The 14,471-nt window shown below is 45.1% G+C and overlaps 1 protein-coding gene across 1 annotated transcript; it reads left to right on the top strand.

The window, feature by feature from the left end:
• The first annotated feature begins 2,289 nt into the window (after positions 1 to 2,289).
• DYNLRB2 (dynein, light chain, roadblock-type 2) lies at positions 2,290 to 14,235 on the top strand. The gene is made up of 5 exons (XM_006888888.1): positions 2,290 to 2,378; positions 2,820 to 2,916; positions 5,909 to 5,984; positions 13,329 to 13,496; positions 14,192 to 14,235. Exons 1-5 carry the CDS (start codon positions 2,290 to 2,292, stop codon positions 14,233 to 14,235), a joined length of 474 nt encoding a protein of 157 aa, XP_006888950.1.
• The last annotated feature ends 236 nt before the right edge of the window (positions 14,236 to 14,471 follow it).

Here is a 14,471-nt window from a genome sequence, read left to right as displayed (position 1 = left end):
AAAAAAGCCTTGTTTCCTGTAAGACTTCTTTCTGGAAATGAAAGCACAAACTGAATCGGTTTTACTGAGGCCATTAGACCACGGTCCCTACAGATATGCAATCTCAATTTACAACATATGTTTAACAACCAATGTGTGTCCTCTTCAAAATCCAAGTCAAGGCACACCCCCAACCTAACACTTCCCTGCTGAACGGTATACAATCTTCCACCTCTCCCTCGGAGGCCACTAGGGCACTGTCAACGGCCTCCTAAAGGTCAAATCACTTCTGACCATTCCTTATCATCTTGAACTTGTTTCCTCCATCAGCTCTTTCAACGCTCAGCAGAATGCTCTTCTCTGGCAACTGAACCTCCAGAAGGGTCATCTGCTAAGGTGTTCAGCACTTCATAGCTGTTGACAAATAAAGACCCAAGTGAGCTAAACAAAAGCACTGGCAAATACAAATCCAAAAATCTTCACTCACAGCCATCTCACAGGAATACACCCACCGCTGAACCTCCACTGGGCTTCTGAGGCTGTAAACTGCACAGGAGGAGACTGTCCACCCGTGTTCCTCAGAGTTCCTGGTGGACTGCAATAATATCCAGACAGGTGAGGCCTTTAGGCCACCAGCATGACTCTCTCCAGAACTGCCTAGGTCGCCAGATCTCCTCCAACTCAATCTAGTCAAGACTAGTAAGAAGATGGTGAGTTTTCGATGTAAGGCAGTGTAGACAGTTTGTTGTTATGTACCCTTAAGTTGGAATTAACTAACAGCTAACTCTCTCTAGCAGGTTTTCAGAGATTTTTACATCAAACAGGAGACTGCCCATCTCTCCTCCATGGAACAGATGGTGGATTTGAACAGCCTGCCTTTGGGTTGGCAGAACAACTCTTTACCAAGTGGGAAAAGGAAACTTATGTATAGTATATAACCATTAAGGAGCTCTGGTGGTTTGCTCTATCATGTATCATGCTGCTAACAAAAAGGTCAGTGGTTCAAATCCACCATCTGCTTTACGCAGGGAAAACATAAGCCGTCTCCTCCTATAAGCTTCACAGCGTTGGAAACCTAATGCAGGGTCACTATGAGACAGAAGTGACTCCACGGCAGTGGGCTTGGTTTTATCTAACAGTTGGTGTAGGAGGTTAAGTAGTGGGCTGCTGACCAAAAGTTTAGCAACTTAAACCCATGAGCAGCTCCACGGGAGAAAAACGAGGCTGTTTCTTCCTGTTAAGACTGCCAGCCTCAGAAACCCAATGGAAGGTCATCAGGACTTGGAATCAACTAGACAGTGCATCTGATTGCATTTATACAACAGTTAAGTGATCCACTACAAACTGCTGGGAGTTGTAAGTCATCCAGAAGTGCTTCAGAAGGAGGGGATGGCAAACTGTTTCCCAAAGATCACACCTCATGGAGAGGCATATTCCCCAAAAATCACACCTCAAAGAGAGGGATTCTTCCCAAAGATCACACTTCATGGAGAGGCTCACCTCCCAAAGAACCCAGGTTCACGGGGAGTTCTGCTGCACGGATCTCAAACGCGATTGCTCTGAATCCGAACTGTGACTTCATGGCAACTGACCCTTTCCTTTTCAGTTTAAGCCCTACAGCACCGAGCTCTAGGGGAGAGTGGGTGGGCAGCTGTCAAAGTGGTTCCTCTCTGTACATTCGAATCCACCAGCAGCTCCAAGGAGATACACTGGCCATCTCCTCTGGAGCAAAACCTGCTGGAGTGTCAGTAATAAACTGGTTCCAACTCCACAGTAATGAGTTTCGTTTGGGTCTCAGCATCATATATGATGCTGCAACATGTTTTTTTCTCCCTTAATTTTCTACTAGTTTATTTACAAGTTTCTAATACATTTATTTTTTTAACATTTTATTATTTTGTGTGTGTACCGTCAAATCGGATCTGACAGGTACAAGAAGAGATTGCCCCTCCTTCTCTAGCAGAGCATCTGGTGGATTCAAGCCTCGTACCTCTGGGATTGCAGTGAAACTTCTTGCCACTAGGCTACCAGGGCTCCCTTGAATACGTTGATTTTAAGATCAAATTCTTTCCGTTTTCCTCACCGTAGCCCCACCAAATTGTACAAACTGATCAATCCCCCCCTTCCCCTGCACATCCTCACTCCTCTACTAGCACTTCGCAGGCAAGTGCTATTAAGATGCGCTAAAAAGCCAGAAAAGAGCCAAGGAGCCAAGGAAGGCTATTCTCCAAGACCTATGTCAAAGGGCCAGGTCTATTCTCAAAGATCAAAGGCACAGGAGCCCTGCCCAAGAGTCAGGAGCTGAACCACATGCATCACCCAGGGACTGTCAAAGAGGACTCTTACACTGACACGCTGGACAAGACAGTGGATGACCCACCGACCACTCCTGAGACCAGGTAACTCCTTCTGGAACTTTCTCAGGCGTCTTGCCTGCTGCAAGGAACCAGCTCTGCAGGAATGCCCAGCCAACAGCAACTCTCAGCAAATGAGAAATGCACCCAATCACATACACCCCCTCTGAGCCCTACAATTCCCCAACTCCGCGCGGAGCATAAACTCGGTGCAAACGTGAGTATAAAGGGCACGTGGTTCCCGCCTCGGAGAAGGACTTGGACTTTTCATCGTGGCGCTTCCCGAGATGCTGAACTGGGGGTCTAGGTTTCGTTCACAGGAAGGGTTTCCGCTTTTAAACAGCAATGACAAGCCCCAGAGACGGCACGTGGCGAGGCTCCATCACCGTCTAGGGCATGAGCTATGTGGGCCTGACACCCAAGCGCGCAGAAACGAACCCACAAACCCTCGGATAGGCGCCCGTGGCCTCGTCGCTGTCCGCCCAGCGCCACCAGCACACCTACGGCGGCCGGGAAGGTCGGCCGCGGCCGCGCGCGTGCTCAGGGCCCAGGAGCCAGTGCGCAGGCGCAGGCCGCGCTTCCGGCAGGGCGCCTCCTCCCGTCTCCTAGCAACCGCTGGAAGCTTTGTTGACGCACTGACAGCAGGGGCGCTGAGTTGATCGTCGGGGTCGCACCGCCAGCACCATGGTAAATACGGGGTCTCGGCCTGCAATCTGACCTTTAGGGGTGCGGACGGACGGGAGAAGAGACGGGGCGGCGTGGATCGGGAAGATGTCTACATGATGGGGAGATGGTCAGCTAGGCGAAGCTTCCTAGGGGATGGCGATCCTGAGGGGAGACTGTGCGAGCGAGCGTGTAGGGGCGGGTGCTGGGGAAGAGGAGGACGAAAGACAGACAAGAGAGATGAGGGATGCGAGATCTTGACAAGGATGAGAGATTTTCAGAAAGAGGAAAATTTGAGAAGGGAAGATAACGTGGAGAGAAATCTGAGAGCGAAGGAAGAGATGGAAAAAGGGAGAGGCAGGAAGAGAAGAGAAGGAGAAGATGGTGGGAGAGAATGAAGGGAAATAACGGGGAAATGAGGAAGGCTGGTGGGTCGGGAAGTGGATGTAAGAAGGAAAGGCGGAGAAATGGGAAATTTGAAAGTAGGGAAAGTTTGAAGGAGAGAACAAAGAGAAATAAAAGGGAAATGAAAGGGGGTGGGAATGGAGACAAAGACTATTGTGAAAACACAGGAGTCATGAAAAATAGAGCAGGGAGGAAAGGGAAAAGCAGTCAGGGCTTTGCTGGGGGGGAAAGAAGTCAGGGGTTGAAAGGAACTGTAGACATTTTCTTATAGAAGATTACAGAAAGAATAATAAATGGGTAAGCCCATGTACAATGACTACATCTTAGATTCGTGTTTGCGAGAATGAGAAGCAGACCGGAGTTGGTGCATAAAATGGCCTAGGATTTTCCAAGCAAGAGAGTAAGGTGAATGATGAGAAAGTTGATACTTTCCCATCCACCCCACCCCACCCCCAGACTTTGATGATACCAAGGGCAAACTTTCTAACACTCTCAGGCCCTTAATGCAGCTACTATCCGGTCACATTCATTTTTCACTTGAAGGGCAAACTGCAGGCTCTGGACTTCTAGTAAAAGTTCATGGGTTGAACTTGCCCTGAGACTCAAGCGACAGATTTGTTTCCATAGAATATCTACCTGCAGATTTATCATCCAGACTCCCAGTTGGGTAGCATTTAGGACTGCTATTAAGATTTCCTGTGAAAGGATATACAGAGAGTGCTTACATTGGTACTTTCTAAATAGTAAATAATTGTAACCGAGAAAGTAAGTTGCCATGTGGGTCCACAAAGACCATCTATGAACAAAAGGGAACAGTTTGGTTTTGTCTAAACATCATGAAGGGTACAGACCTTTGCTATTGCTGTGCCACTGAACCGGCATCAACCCACAGCTGATCTCCCAGCAGGTTCTCAGGTATAAATGGCATAGGACGAGAATGCCCTTCTTTATCCTAGGAAGCGGCTGGTGGATTCACACTTCATGTCTTGGCACTGCAACTCAGACATTTCCTCCCCCCCCCCAATGAAATTGCTCCTTTGCCTTATTTCATAAAGATTTGATAATATAATTTTGTTATATGAGACGTTGAAGCTGGATTTAAAAGAAGCCATGGCACGTGGGATATCACTGCTGATGTCAGATGGATCCTGGCTGAAAGGAAAGACTACCAGAAGAGTGTCTGTCTGTGCTTTCTTGACATATAAAAGCATTTACCTGGTGGATCATAACAAATTATGCCTACCATTGGGAAGAATGGGGATCCCAGGATACTTAACGGTGCTCATGTGCAATCCTGGAACAAGAGGCTACTGTGTAGACAGGGCAAGGGAACAATACATGGTTTAAAATTAAGAAAGGTGTGTGTCAGGGTTGAATCATTTCTCCATACCTACACAATCTGTATGATGAGCAAATTGTTTGAGGACCTGGAGTCTGTAAAGAAGAATGTGGCACTGGGATTGGAGCAAGTCTCCTCAATAACCTTCATTAGGCAGATGATACAATATGAAGAGGACTTCAAGTACTTGCTGCAGAAGATCAACATCAAGAAAACAAAACTCTTTCCACTGGACTTACAGGCTACATCATGATAGTTAAGGAAAGATTGAACCTGTCAATTAATTCATCTTCCTTGGATTCACAGTTAACACACTTGGTACCAGCAGTCAGATCACCAGGAGACATATGGCATAGGGAAAGTCTGCAGACAGGGATCTCTCCAAATTACTGAGGAACAATGTCAGTTTGAAGACTAAGGTGCACCTGATTCACGCCATGGTCTTTTCAGTCACTTGCTATGCAAAGCTGGACAGTGACTAAGGATAGCAGCAGCAGAAGTGATACCTCTGAGTTGTGGTGCTGGAAAGGATACTGAATATCCGATGGAAAGTCAAAAGAACAAAAAGATCTGTCTTGGAGAAGGTGCAGCCAGAGTGCTCCTTGGAGGCAAAGATGATAAAGCTTCATCTCACATACCTTGCGCATTTCTAGGAGAGGCTATTCCTTGGAGAGGGACATGATACTTGGGAAGGTGGAGGGACCATGAAGGAGAGGAAGACCCTCAAACAGGTAGATTGATGCAGTTACAGCAGCAGTGGGCTCAAGTGTGTCAGTATTTTTAGGATGGCACAGGGTTGAAGTCTGTTCTTTCTAGGGCCACAATGAATCATATGCATGTCGACAGAATCTAATAACAAGAATGAAGATGTGGAACAGACTTCTATTCGGTACGAAGCAGAACTTCATGGAAAACTGAAATGGGAGGGACGCAGGAAGGAAACAAAAAGCCTTGTAAGGAGGGTTCAAGCCAAGAGCTCCTCAAGGCTGTATGCAGGGGGTCTGAGATGGCCTCATATGTAGAATCTGATCACTTCAAAAGTTTATTCCCAAAACGTTCAAAGGTGTCCAGGGAGTCAGGGGAGGGCATATCTTTTTAAAAATCCTTCTTTTGGGGTTTAGAGTCACTACAAGAGTCTTTTGCTTAGTCACCTTCTTTATCCTTTTAGACGGAGGTAGAAGAAACCCTAAAGAGGATTCAGAGCCATAAAGGGGTGATTGGAACGATGGTTGTCAATGCAGAAGGTGAGTACATCACACCTGCCTGTGACAAGCAGAGCTTCACCGAGAACCAGCTATGTCGAGCCTTGAGACAAACATCTCGGAATTTAAAAGCAAAAGGATATGCTGTACACCTTACACTCTGTTACTGTTAGTGGTGGTTTGGGCTTTCGAGTCATAACTAACTCATAGCTGACCCTCCAGTGGGTATTCAGAGGCAGTAAATTGCAAGGGAGGAGACTTCCCATCCTTCTCCCAAGGAGCAGCTGGTGAATTTGAACCCTGTGCCATTGAGGTTGCAGTGCAGGTTCTTACCGCTAGCCCACCAGAGCTCTCTCTTACCATTTAGCTATTATATTCAAGTGTCTGTTGATTAGCTACCATATGCCAAGCACTTTGCTAAGAGCTAAGGATACAGACATGAATAAGACATGTCTAAAAATATATTTCTTTCAAAGGAACACTTCTCATTAGCTAGTTTTTTAAAACAACTTTGGTAAACTGTCTACCAACATTTAAAATATGCCAATAAAATTACTGTGTTGACGACAGGGACAGTCTGATTATGGGCCATGTATTTTTTTAAAACATTATAAAAGGTATCGAGTCTTCATTTTATGTGAAATTACCCCTTTGCCATGTTGTTGTGTTGTTGATAGCGACCCTATGAACAATAGCTCATGAAAATCTGTGAGGATTCATTTTAGTATCATTCGTTGGATAACCTCACTGGCTACAGTACAAGAAGGGCCACTACATTTTTCAATTATGAAATATATAGATTGTTCGGGTCTTTGGTTCATAGGGTCACCATGAGTCATCTATGGCACTTAATAACAACAACAACGAGAGAGCTCTGTTGGCCTAGTGGATAGAAAGTGACGGTACCAAGCCAAAGGTGGTTATTTTAATCTGCAGCCCTCAGGACTGGTTTTAACTGTTTCGGTCAAACATTCTTCTAAGTGGTACAGCACTGGTCTGTCCATTTGCTGCACAGAGGTAACTCGTGGTTGCTGTGATGCTGAACACTGTGGCACTGATGTGTCAAATGTGATAATGTTCACCCGTGGTAGACAGTGTGTGGTGGAGCTTCCTGATTAAAACAAGCTTGGAAGCAGGAGTGGAATCCACTTCTGAAATAGCTTTGGAGAAGTTCCTGTCAGTAGACTTGCCAACTGCTATATACCTCCTAGTCTCCTGACTGCTGGTACTAAAGGTGTTCATTAGGGATAGAAGTAAGATGAAATCATTGACGGTCTTCTCATCTTCTATCATGATGTTGCCTATTGGCCAAGTGATGAGGATTTTTGTTTTCTTAATATTATGATTAATCCATATTGAAGGCTACCGTCTTTGATCTTTTTCTTTAAGTGCCTTAAATCATCTCCAGTTTCTGAAGGCAAAGTTACACCATGCAATCCACTGCTGTCTAGTCAATACTCATCTTCAATATGGACAGGGTTCAGATCTGTTGTTCACAGGGTTACTGTGAGCTGTATTCAACTCGGAGGCATCTAACAGATAGATAGATAGATAGATAGATAGATAGATAGATAGATAGATAGATAGATAGATAGATAGATAGATAGATAGAGGATAGACAGATAGATGATGGACAGACAGACAGAAAAAGTAGATAGATAGATAGATAGATAATAGATGATAGATAGATAGAGATGATAAATAGAGATGATAATAGAGAGATAGACAGATGACAGATGATAGATGATAGAGAGATGATAGATAGATAGATAGATAGATAGATAGATAGATAGATAGGAACCTGATTTCTCTCGGCCCTTAATTTTAAATATTCTCAGCATTTGTAACCATCCATCACTTGAATTTCATTAGACTTTATCAGCCATGCAGCCAATTCATTTTATTTTTGAAGTGCAATCTATCAACCCAGCTATAAATGGACAGTTCAAGATGACAAACTGAAATCATGGCAAGTCATTTACTGGGATCATAAAGAGCTGTGCTTTAAAACACTGCTGTAAAGGTGCCTCGGATTCTGCCACGCACATGTGTTCTCTGCCCTCGCAGTCCCACTTCAGGAGAACATCCCATAGGCACACTCATGAGATACCACACACAAGGACACACCTATACATGGCAGTCAGAGATGCAAACAACTGAAATACCAACAAGAGGTTAGTAGAGTTGTTGGTGAGTGCCGCTGAGTCACCTTGGGCTCAGAGCTCCCCTCTCACAGTGGCTCTGAACCTTGCTCTGTCCTGGACCGACCTCACAACCTCCAACCTGCCCGAGCCCCTTGCTGCAGTCACTGTGTCAATCAATCTTGTTGACGGTCTTCTCTTTTTCTTACCCTCCACCTTTCCCAGAATGATGTCTTTTTCCAAGGACTGGGCCCTCTTGACAACACGCCCAAAGTATGTAAGATGAAGTTTTACCTTCCTTGCCTCTAAGTACCCTGATTGCACTTCTCCAAGGCAATTGTGTTCTTTTGACAATCTCTTCAATACTCTTTGCCCACAATTCAAAGTCATGTACTTCCCTCTTCCTTATTCACTATACAGCTTTCAGATGGGTCAGGTGCACCTTAGTCTTTGAACTAGTGTCCTTGCTTTTTAACACGTTAAGGAGCAAAGATATCAGTTTAATGTATTACAACACATGCGTTCAGCAGATGGTTATACAATTATTAAAATGAGGGACTTAGCTTTCTGGGTGCTAAATGGGAAAATTTCCCAAATGTATTACGTGAAACTGGAAAAAAAAAATTAGGTTACAAAGTACCAACTGATATTATTGAAACAAAAGGAGGAAAAGCAAACAAATACAACATGCACAGACTCAGAATGTGTCTGGAGCAGTGGTTGACTCAGAGAAGAGGAAGTGGGTGAATTTTAAACCATATACTAAAATTCTTAAGAAAAAATTTCTACATTAGGTCACATGGTACCAGGCACAAGCTTGATAACTCTTTGTGGATTGGTAAAAAAATTTTTTTAAGTGTCTGTGGTGGATATGACAAACTCCAAGTGTTTCCAAAGTATGTGCTCATGATTCAGAAAAACTAGCTGTATTCTTAATTAACTTGGCTCATTAAGAGACTCACCAACTAGCGCTGAGCATCTCATTCATACTCTTGCCATCGACATTTTTATCTCATTTATTCAGCCAGCACTTCTTGCTTTGGTCCTATGCAATGTCGGTTTATTAAGTAGTCACCACGTGAGACAAATGAAAATCATTAATAAAAAAGTAGAAGTTAGAGGGTGTTATGCTGAGTGGACTAACTCCGGTGCTTAAGGACAAATACTGCATAACACCATTATTGTAAAAACAAAAGGATAGACAGTAAGAGATGTATGGCTATCCAAAGAGGGAAGGGGGAGGGCAGGGGAGCTAAGGATGGGTAGGTGGAAATCACAAAGTCAGAGATTGGTGGGTGGAGGGGGGAGTGAAAAAAGAAAACACCCTAACCCTAACACATTGTACGTAAATGAAACTCAGTGCAAACAAATTATTGTATGCAGACTGATGATTTTTTTTTAAAGTGACTTCAAGGTTGAGTGCTGTGCATTTCAATATCCTGCTTGTTAAAGATACCAGCCTTCGCAAGCTGCTCCTCTGGTGTGAAGATTTAACTACTGCCCTCTGGGCTGACGTGGCTATGTGCCCTAGCGACCCTGTGAACAACACCTGAGTCTTGCCCTATCCTGAACCAACTTCACCATCGCTGACACACTCGACCCCACTGCCACAGTCACTGTCATTTCAGCTTGCCTTTCAAGTTGTTGTTGATGTTATGGGCTCTCAAGTTCACTACCCTATAAGCGATAGCTCTGAGCGTGGCAGTATCCTGAGCCAACCTCACTGTCTCTGACACACCTAACCCCACTGCCACAGTCACTGTGTGAATCCATCTCATCTAGGGTCTTCCTCTTCTGTGCTGACCCTCCACCCTTCAAAGCTTGATGTCCTTCCTCAAACACTGGGCCCTCCAGATAACATGCCCAAAGTATGTGAGATGGGGCTTCAAAATCCTTGTCTCCACAGAGCAACCTGGTTTCCTCCTCTCTAGGATAGACCTGCCTGTTCTGTTGGCAGTCTATGGTATGCTCAATATCTTGGCTGATTGTTGTTGTTGTTATGTGCCGTCGAGTCTCTTGCGACTCATAGCGACCCTATGTACAACAGCCCTAAACTCCGCTCTGTCCTGTGCCAATCGTACCGTCTCTGACACTCCCATCCCAATTATCCCAGTCACTGAATCAATCCACCTCATAGAGGGCCTTCCTCTCCTGCGCTGTCCCTCCACCCTCCCAAGCATGATGTCCCTCTCTAAGGACCAGTCTCTCCTCACATGTCCAAAGTATGTTTAGGCGAGCCTCAGAATCCTTGCCTCCAAGGAGCCACCTGGTTTAACCCTTTCCAGGACAAATCTGTTTGTTTTCCTAGCAGTCCATGGTATTCTCAATACTGGTAGTGACCAACAAATAATAACACCAAAAGAACTGCTGCTTAAAACCTGTCTCGTTGATGTTTCCCTTGTAAATATACTGACTGCACTGGTGACTCATCGACCCTCCATTGGATTTCACTGTCCAAGAGGAGACTGGCCACTTTTTTCCCTCAGAGTGGCTGGTGGATTTGAACCCCTGGAGATGTGCACCCTTTGAATTAGCAGTGCGACTGTCTACGGACTAGGCCACCAGGGCTCCCTTCTTTGAACATAATTCCCTGGTACTATTTAGAGTCCTGGCAGTGTGGCACTTAACATGCTGGACTACTTTTAACCAAGAAGTCAGTGGTTCAAATCCACCAGCTGCTCCTTGGAGAAAGATGGGCAGTCTCCTCCCATAACAATTGACCTTCTGAGATCCGTAAGTTGGAATCAACTACTTTGTTATTTTTTTAAACTACGAGAGGTGGCAACTACCTTAAAATGAAAGTATTAATTTGTTGAAATAAAAATAAAGGCTTTCGGTGTGTTTTTCTCAAAGAGTGGTAAAACCCTAGCTTTGTAATACTGTCTTATTCGTGGATGTTTATCTTGTCTAATACTTTCTGGAGTTACATTCAGAATTCCTAGTGATACTGTGGTTAAGGCATTCAGTTGCTACCAGAAGATTGGTGGTTCAAATCCACCAGCCCCCCTGCAGAGGAGCAATGAGGCATCTGCTTCTGTAAGACTTCAACCGTGGAAGCCCCACCGGATAGTTCCATCCCACAGGAAAGGACTGATACCCTGACAGTGGGTTCAGTTTTCAGTTACATTCTCTGAGGGAAAACCGAGGGCTCCATTCAGCTCATAATGCTCTGCCTTAATTAAGACACCCAAGGAGTTTGACCAACAATCTCAAATTCATCTCCATCTGTCTTACTAAAATGCACATTTGCAAATCAAATTCCCAGGAATTCCCTGGCTGTCTGGGAGTTCCCAGAAGAAATATGAAGGCTGTCTCTGATTAGACACAGCACAAGTTAAAGACCCAGCACAGTGGCCCACTCCATAGCGGATGTGGGAAGTGCTGAGTGACCCGCACGGAGAGAGAGGGATCTGAATGGAACTGAATTATGCTTACATATTTGTCTGGCTGGAATTGTCCGGCTAAATTAATAGGCTCTGCTTTAACCTCGCCTAATGGAACAACAGTGCACAGAGTCGTCAAACTTAATACTGTTTAACCGCAGAGTGAACACAGTCCACACGCCACATCTCTGTCTTATCCTATTTTCTAATATACATGTAAGCCGTGCATAATACTGTCTGAGAAGTGAGGACGGAATCGTGAGCTCCCTCCAGTCCCCTCTCGCATGTGCAGGGAGATGCCTCTACAGGTCGGGCCTCAGGGTAAGGCACGAGGACCAAGTCACAGACTGGCCATTTCCAAGCAGCCAAACTGTAGACAGGAGGCTAGAGGGAATCTCTTTGGGGATTTAATCATGATATATCTGATTAACAACTTCCGAAAGAATCATGCATGAAAATGTTGATCATACCATTAGCTCATTAAAAAAAAAAATAATCAAACTGCTCTTCTAATAACTTAGGGAACTCTGGTGGCCTAGTGGTGAGAAGCTGCCCTGCAATCCTGAAGGTACACAGTTCGAATCCACCAGCTGCTCCACGGGAGAAAGATGGACAGTCTCTTTCTGTGTGATTTACTGCATCTGAAAATCCACTGGAGGGTCAACTATGAGTGGGTCAGTACACAACTACAACAACAACTCTGATAACTCAGTGGTAAGGAGTTGCACTGCCAACCCACAGGCAGGCAGTTCAAATCCACCAGCTGCTCAGAGGGAAAAAGATGGCCATTCTCCTGCGATGCAATTTACTGATTCTGAAAACCCTGCACCTAAGCGTCCATGAGCCATTTCCGACTCCAAGACACGTAATAAGCAATGGCCTAACAGCCCAGCAACAGGAGAAGAATCTTATTGTAAAAAGATGAAATGAGCAGCCCTGAAAGATAACGCTGATTCCCTTCAATTGTCAAGAGAAGATCTCGAATTGGCAAATGTTGTGTTACCTGGATTTCCGCAGCAGTACATATTAATAATAATGCCAGTATATTTATCCACAAGGGAAGCTTGTACACACTGAAGAAAAATACTCAAATATGTACATATTGTTTCTTTGATCCTGTCTTTAAAAAAAAATCAATGGAATACTATACAGCACGCAGAAGCAATAATTCAGTAAATTATTGCCTAACTTGGGAGGGACTGGAGAGCGTTATGCTGACTGAACAAACTCAGTCCCACAAGGATAAATATTGCACAAAATCATTATTGTAGAATGAGCATAGGATCCGAGAGGGGTGGGAGAGGGTGGAAGCAGTGGGATGAGGATGTGCAGGGGGACGGGGGACTAATCATGGGCTTGTACAATTTGATGGAGGGGGTGGGAGAAATTGAAGGAATTTCTTCTTGAAAACAAGGTATTTGAATTTCATAAATTAGTAGAAAGTAATTTTTTAAAAAAAATCTGTGTATCAACAAAGACTGGAATGAAATATACTATTTTGTTCCCAGGACATGATACCATCACTCTTTTACTCCTCCCTGTAATCCTGTTACACTGGTGTGTACCTGTGAGTCAATTCTGACTGACAGCAGCCCTTTAGGAGGGAGGAGAGCCGCCCTGTAGATTTCTAGGCTGCAGTCTTTACAGAAGCATATTGTCAGGCTTTTCCTCCCATGATGTCCTTGATCAGCTTGAACTGCTGACCTGCCCGTTAGCAGCCAAGCTCTGACCGCTGTACCACCAAGGCCTTTCAGAGCAATGATACTTTCTGATATGTGTACTGTGTACATATTACCTTTATAATCAGGACAAAAAAAAGAAAGAAAGAAACAAGGCCCCAAACTGTTATCTCTTACCGACAGGCATCCCAATCCGAACCACCCTGGACAACTCGAGCACAGTCCAGTACGCAGGCCTGCTGCACCAGCTGACCATGAAGGCCAAGAGCACCGTCCGCGACATTGACCCTCAGAACGACCTGACCTTCCTGAGGATCAGATCGAAGAAACACGAAATCATGGTCGCTCCAGGTAATCTGGCGTTTCGTGCCAAACCTCCAAAGCATCTTTCTGCTCATCTGCATCTGAGTGTAGATTCAAAGACGATGGTGTATAGATGGTAAGAGATGCCAGGAAACACAGTAGTCCTCCACTTGAAAAATGAAGATGTTCAAATGGGAGAATTCCCACACAAAGAGCTCATGAAATCAGCCATGAACTTGAGCTTTGAACAAGCTGGGCTTTGCCCATCTGCACTTACTACCAGTAATCAGAAAATCCGGGGGGTTGGGGCATGGTTGCTAGTCACTGAGCACACACTCCCTCTGGAGAGGGGGAGGAAGGGGTCCTGTTGGAGAGACAAAGCCTGTGGAAAGGAGAGAGATGTGCATGGAAGGCCTGCAGGATCTTAAACCCACACCTGCCTGGTCTACCAGAGGGCAGCACTCAGAGAGCCGCTCCTGAACCTGAACAGAATGCACGCAAGGGTTTACGTAGCATCAGTGCCAAACAGTCCCCAGCACCCCTCAGTCGGGCCCACACCTGACTCCTCTAGAGCCTGTCTTACCCCAGAAGTGCTCATCAACAAAAGACAGCTTGTTCCGCACCTGGTGCAGGCAGGTCTGAAAATCACTGGTCTACACAAGGCCCACTGCGTGCTCTGAAACCAGCATCGATTCCGTTTTAACATTTAGGATGAGTTAACTGTGCCTGTATCTCTCCCTTAGATAAGGAATACCTCCTGATCGTCATCCAGAATCCCTGTGAGTAGCCCCGCCTGCGGCCACGACTACCCCCTGATGCTGGCTTGACCATTTTGCTTTCGGTTGCTCCAGCTGCCCGCCTCCTGATCTTCTGAACACCCTTCACTGTTTTTACGTTTCAACTCCCCTGCCTGCCTCGTGTGCTCCCTTTTGACTGTACCGTTAGATTGTACCCTATGTAAAAAAAAAAAAAAAAAAAAAATTGTACCCTAACTGTGTAATAAATTCTAGCATGTATGTCCCT

Source organism: Elephantulus edwardii, unplaced genomic scaffold (assembly GCF_000299155.1).
Source record: "Elephantulus edwardii isolate Elephantulus edwardi_28Jun2011 unplaced genomic scaffold, EleEdw1.0 scaffold00072, whole genome shotgun sequence".
In the NCBI taxonomy this organism is placed as follows: Eukaryota; Metazoa; Chordata; class Mammalia; order Macroscelidea; family Macroscelididae; genus Elephantulus; species Elephantulus edwardii.
The sequence above is the reverse complement of the archived record's forward strand: the minus strand, read 5'-3'. Positions and strand labels throughout refer to the sequence as shown.

What these genes read in the sequence shown, in the direction of transcription:
- DYNLRB2 (XM_006888888.1), top strand. Translation starts at nt 2,290, where the DNA reads ATGCATCACCCAGGGACTGTCAAAGAGGACTCTTACACTGACACGCTG. An exon ending in CCGACCACTCCTGAGACCAG is followed by an intron (nt 2,379 to 2,819) that starts GTAACTCCTTCT and finishes CTGTCCGCCCAG; the next exon opens with CGCCACCAGCACACCTACGG. An exon ending in GATGGTTGTCAATGCAGAAG is followed by an intron (nt 5,985 to 13,328) that starts GTGAGTACATCA and finishes TCTTACCGACAG; the next exon opens with GCATCCCAATCCGAACCACC.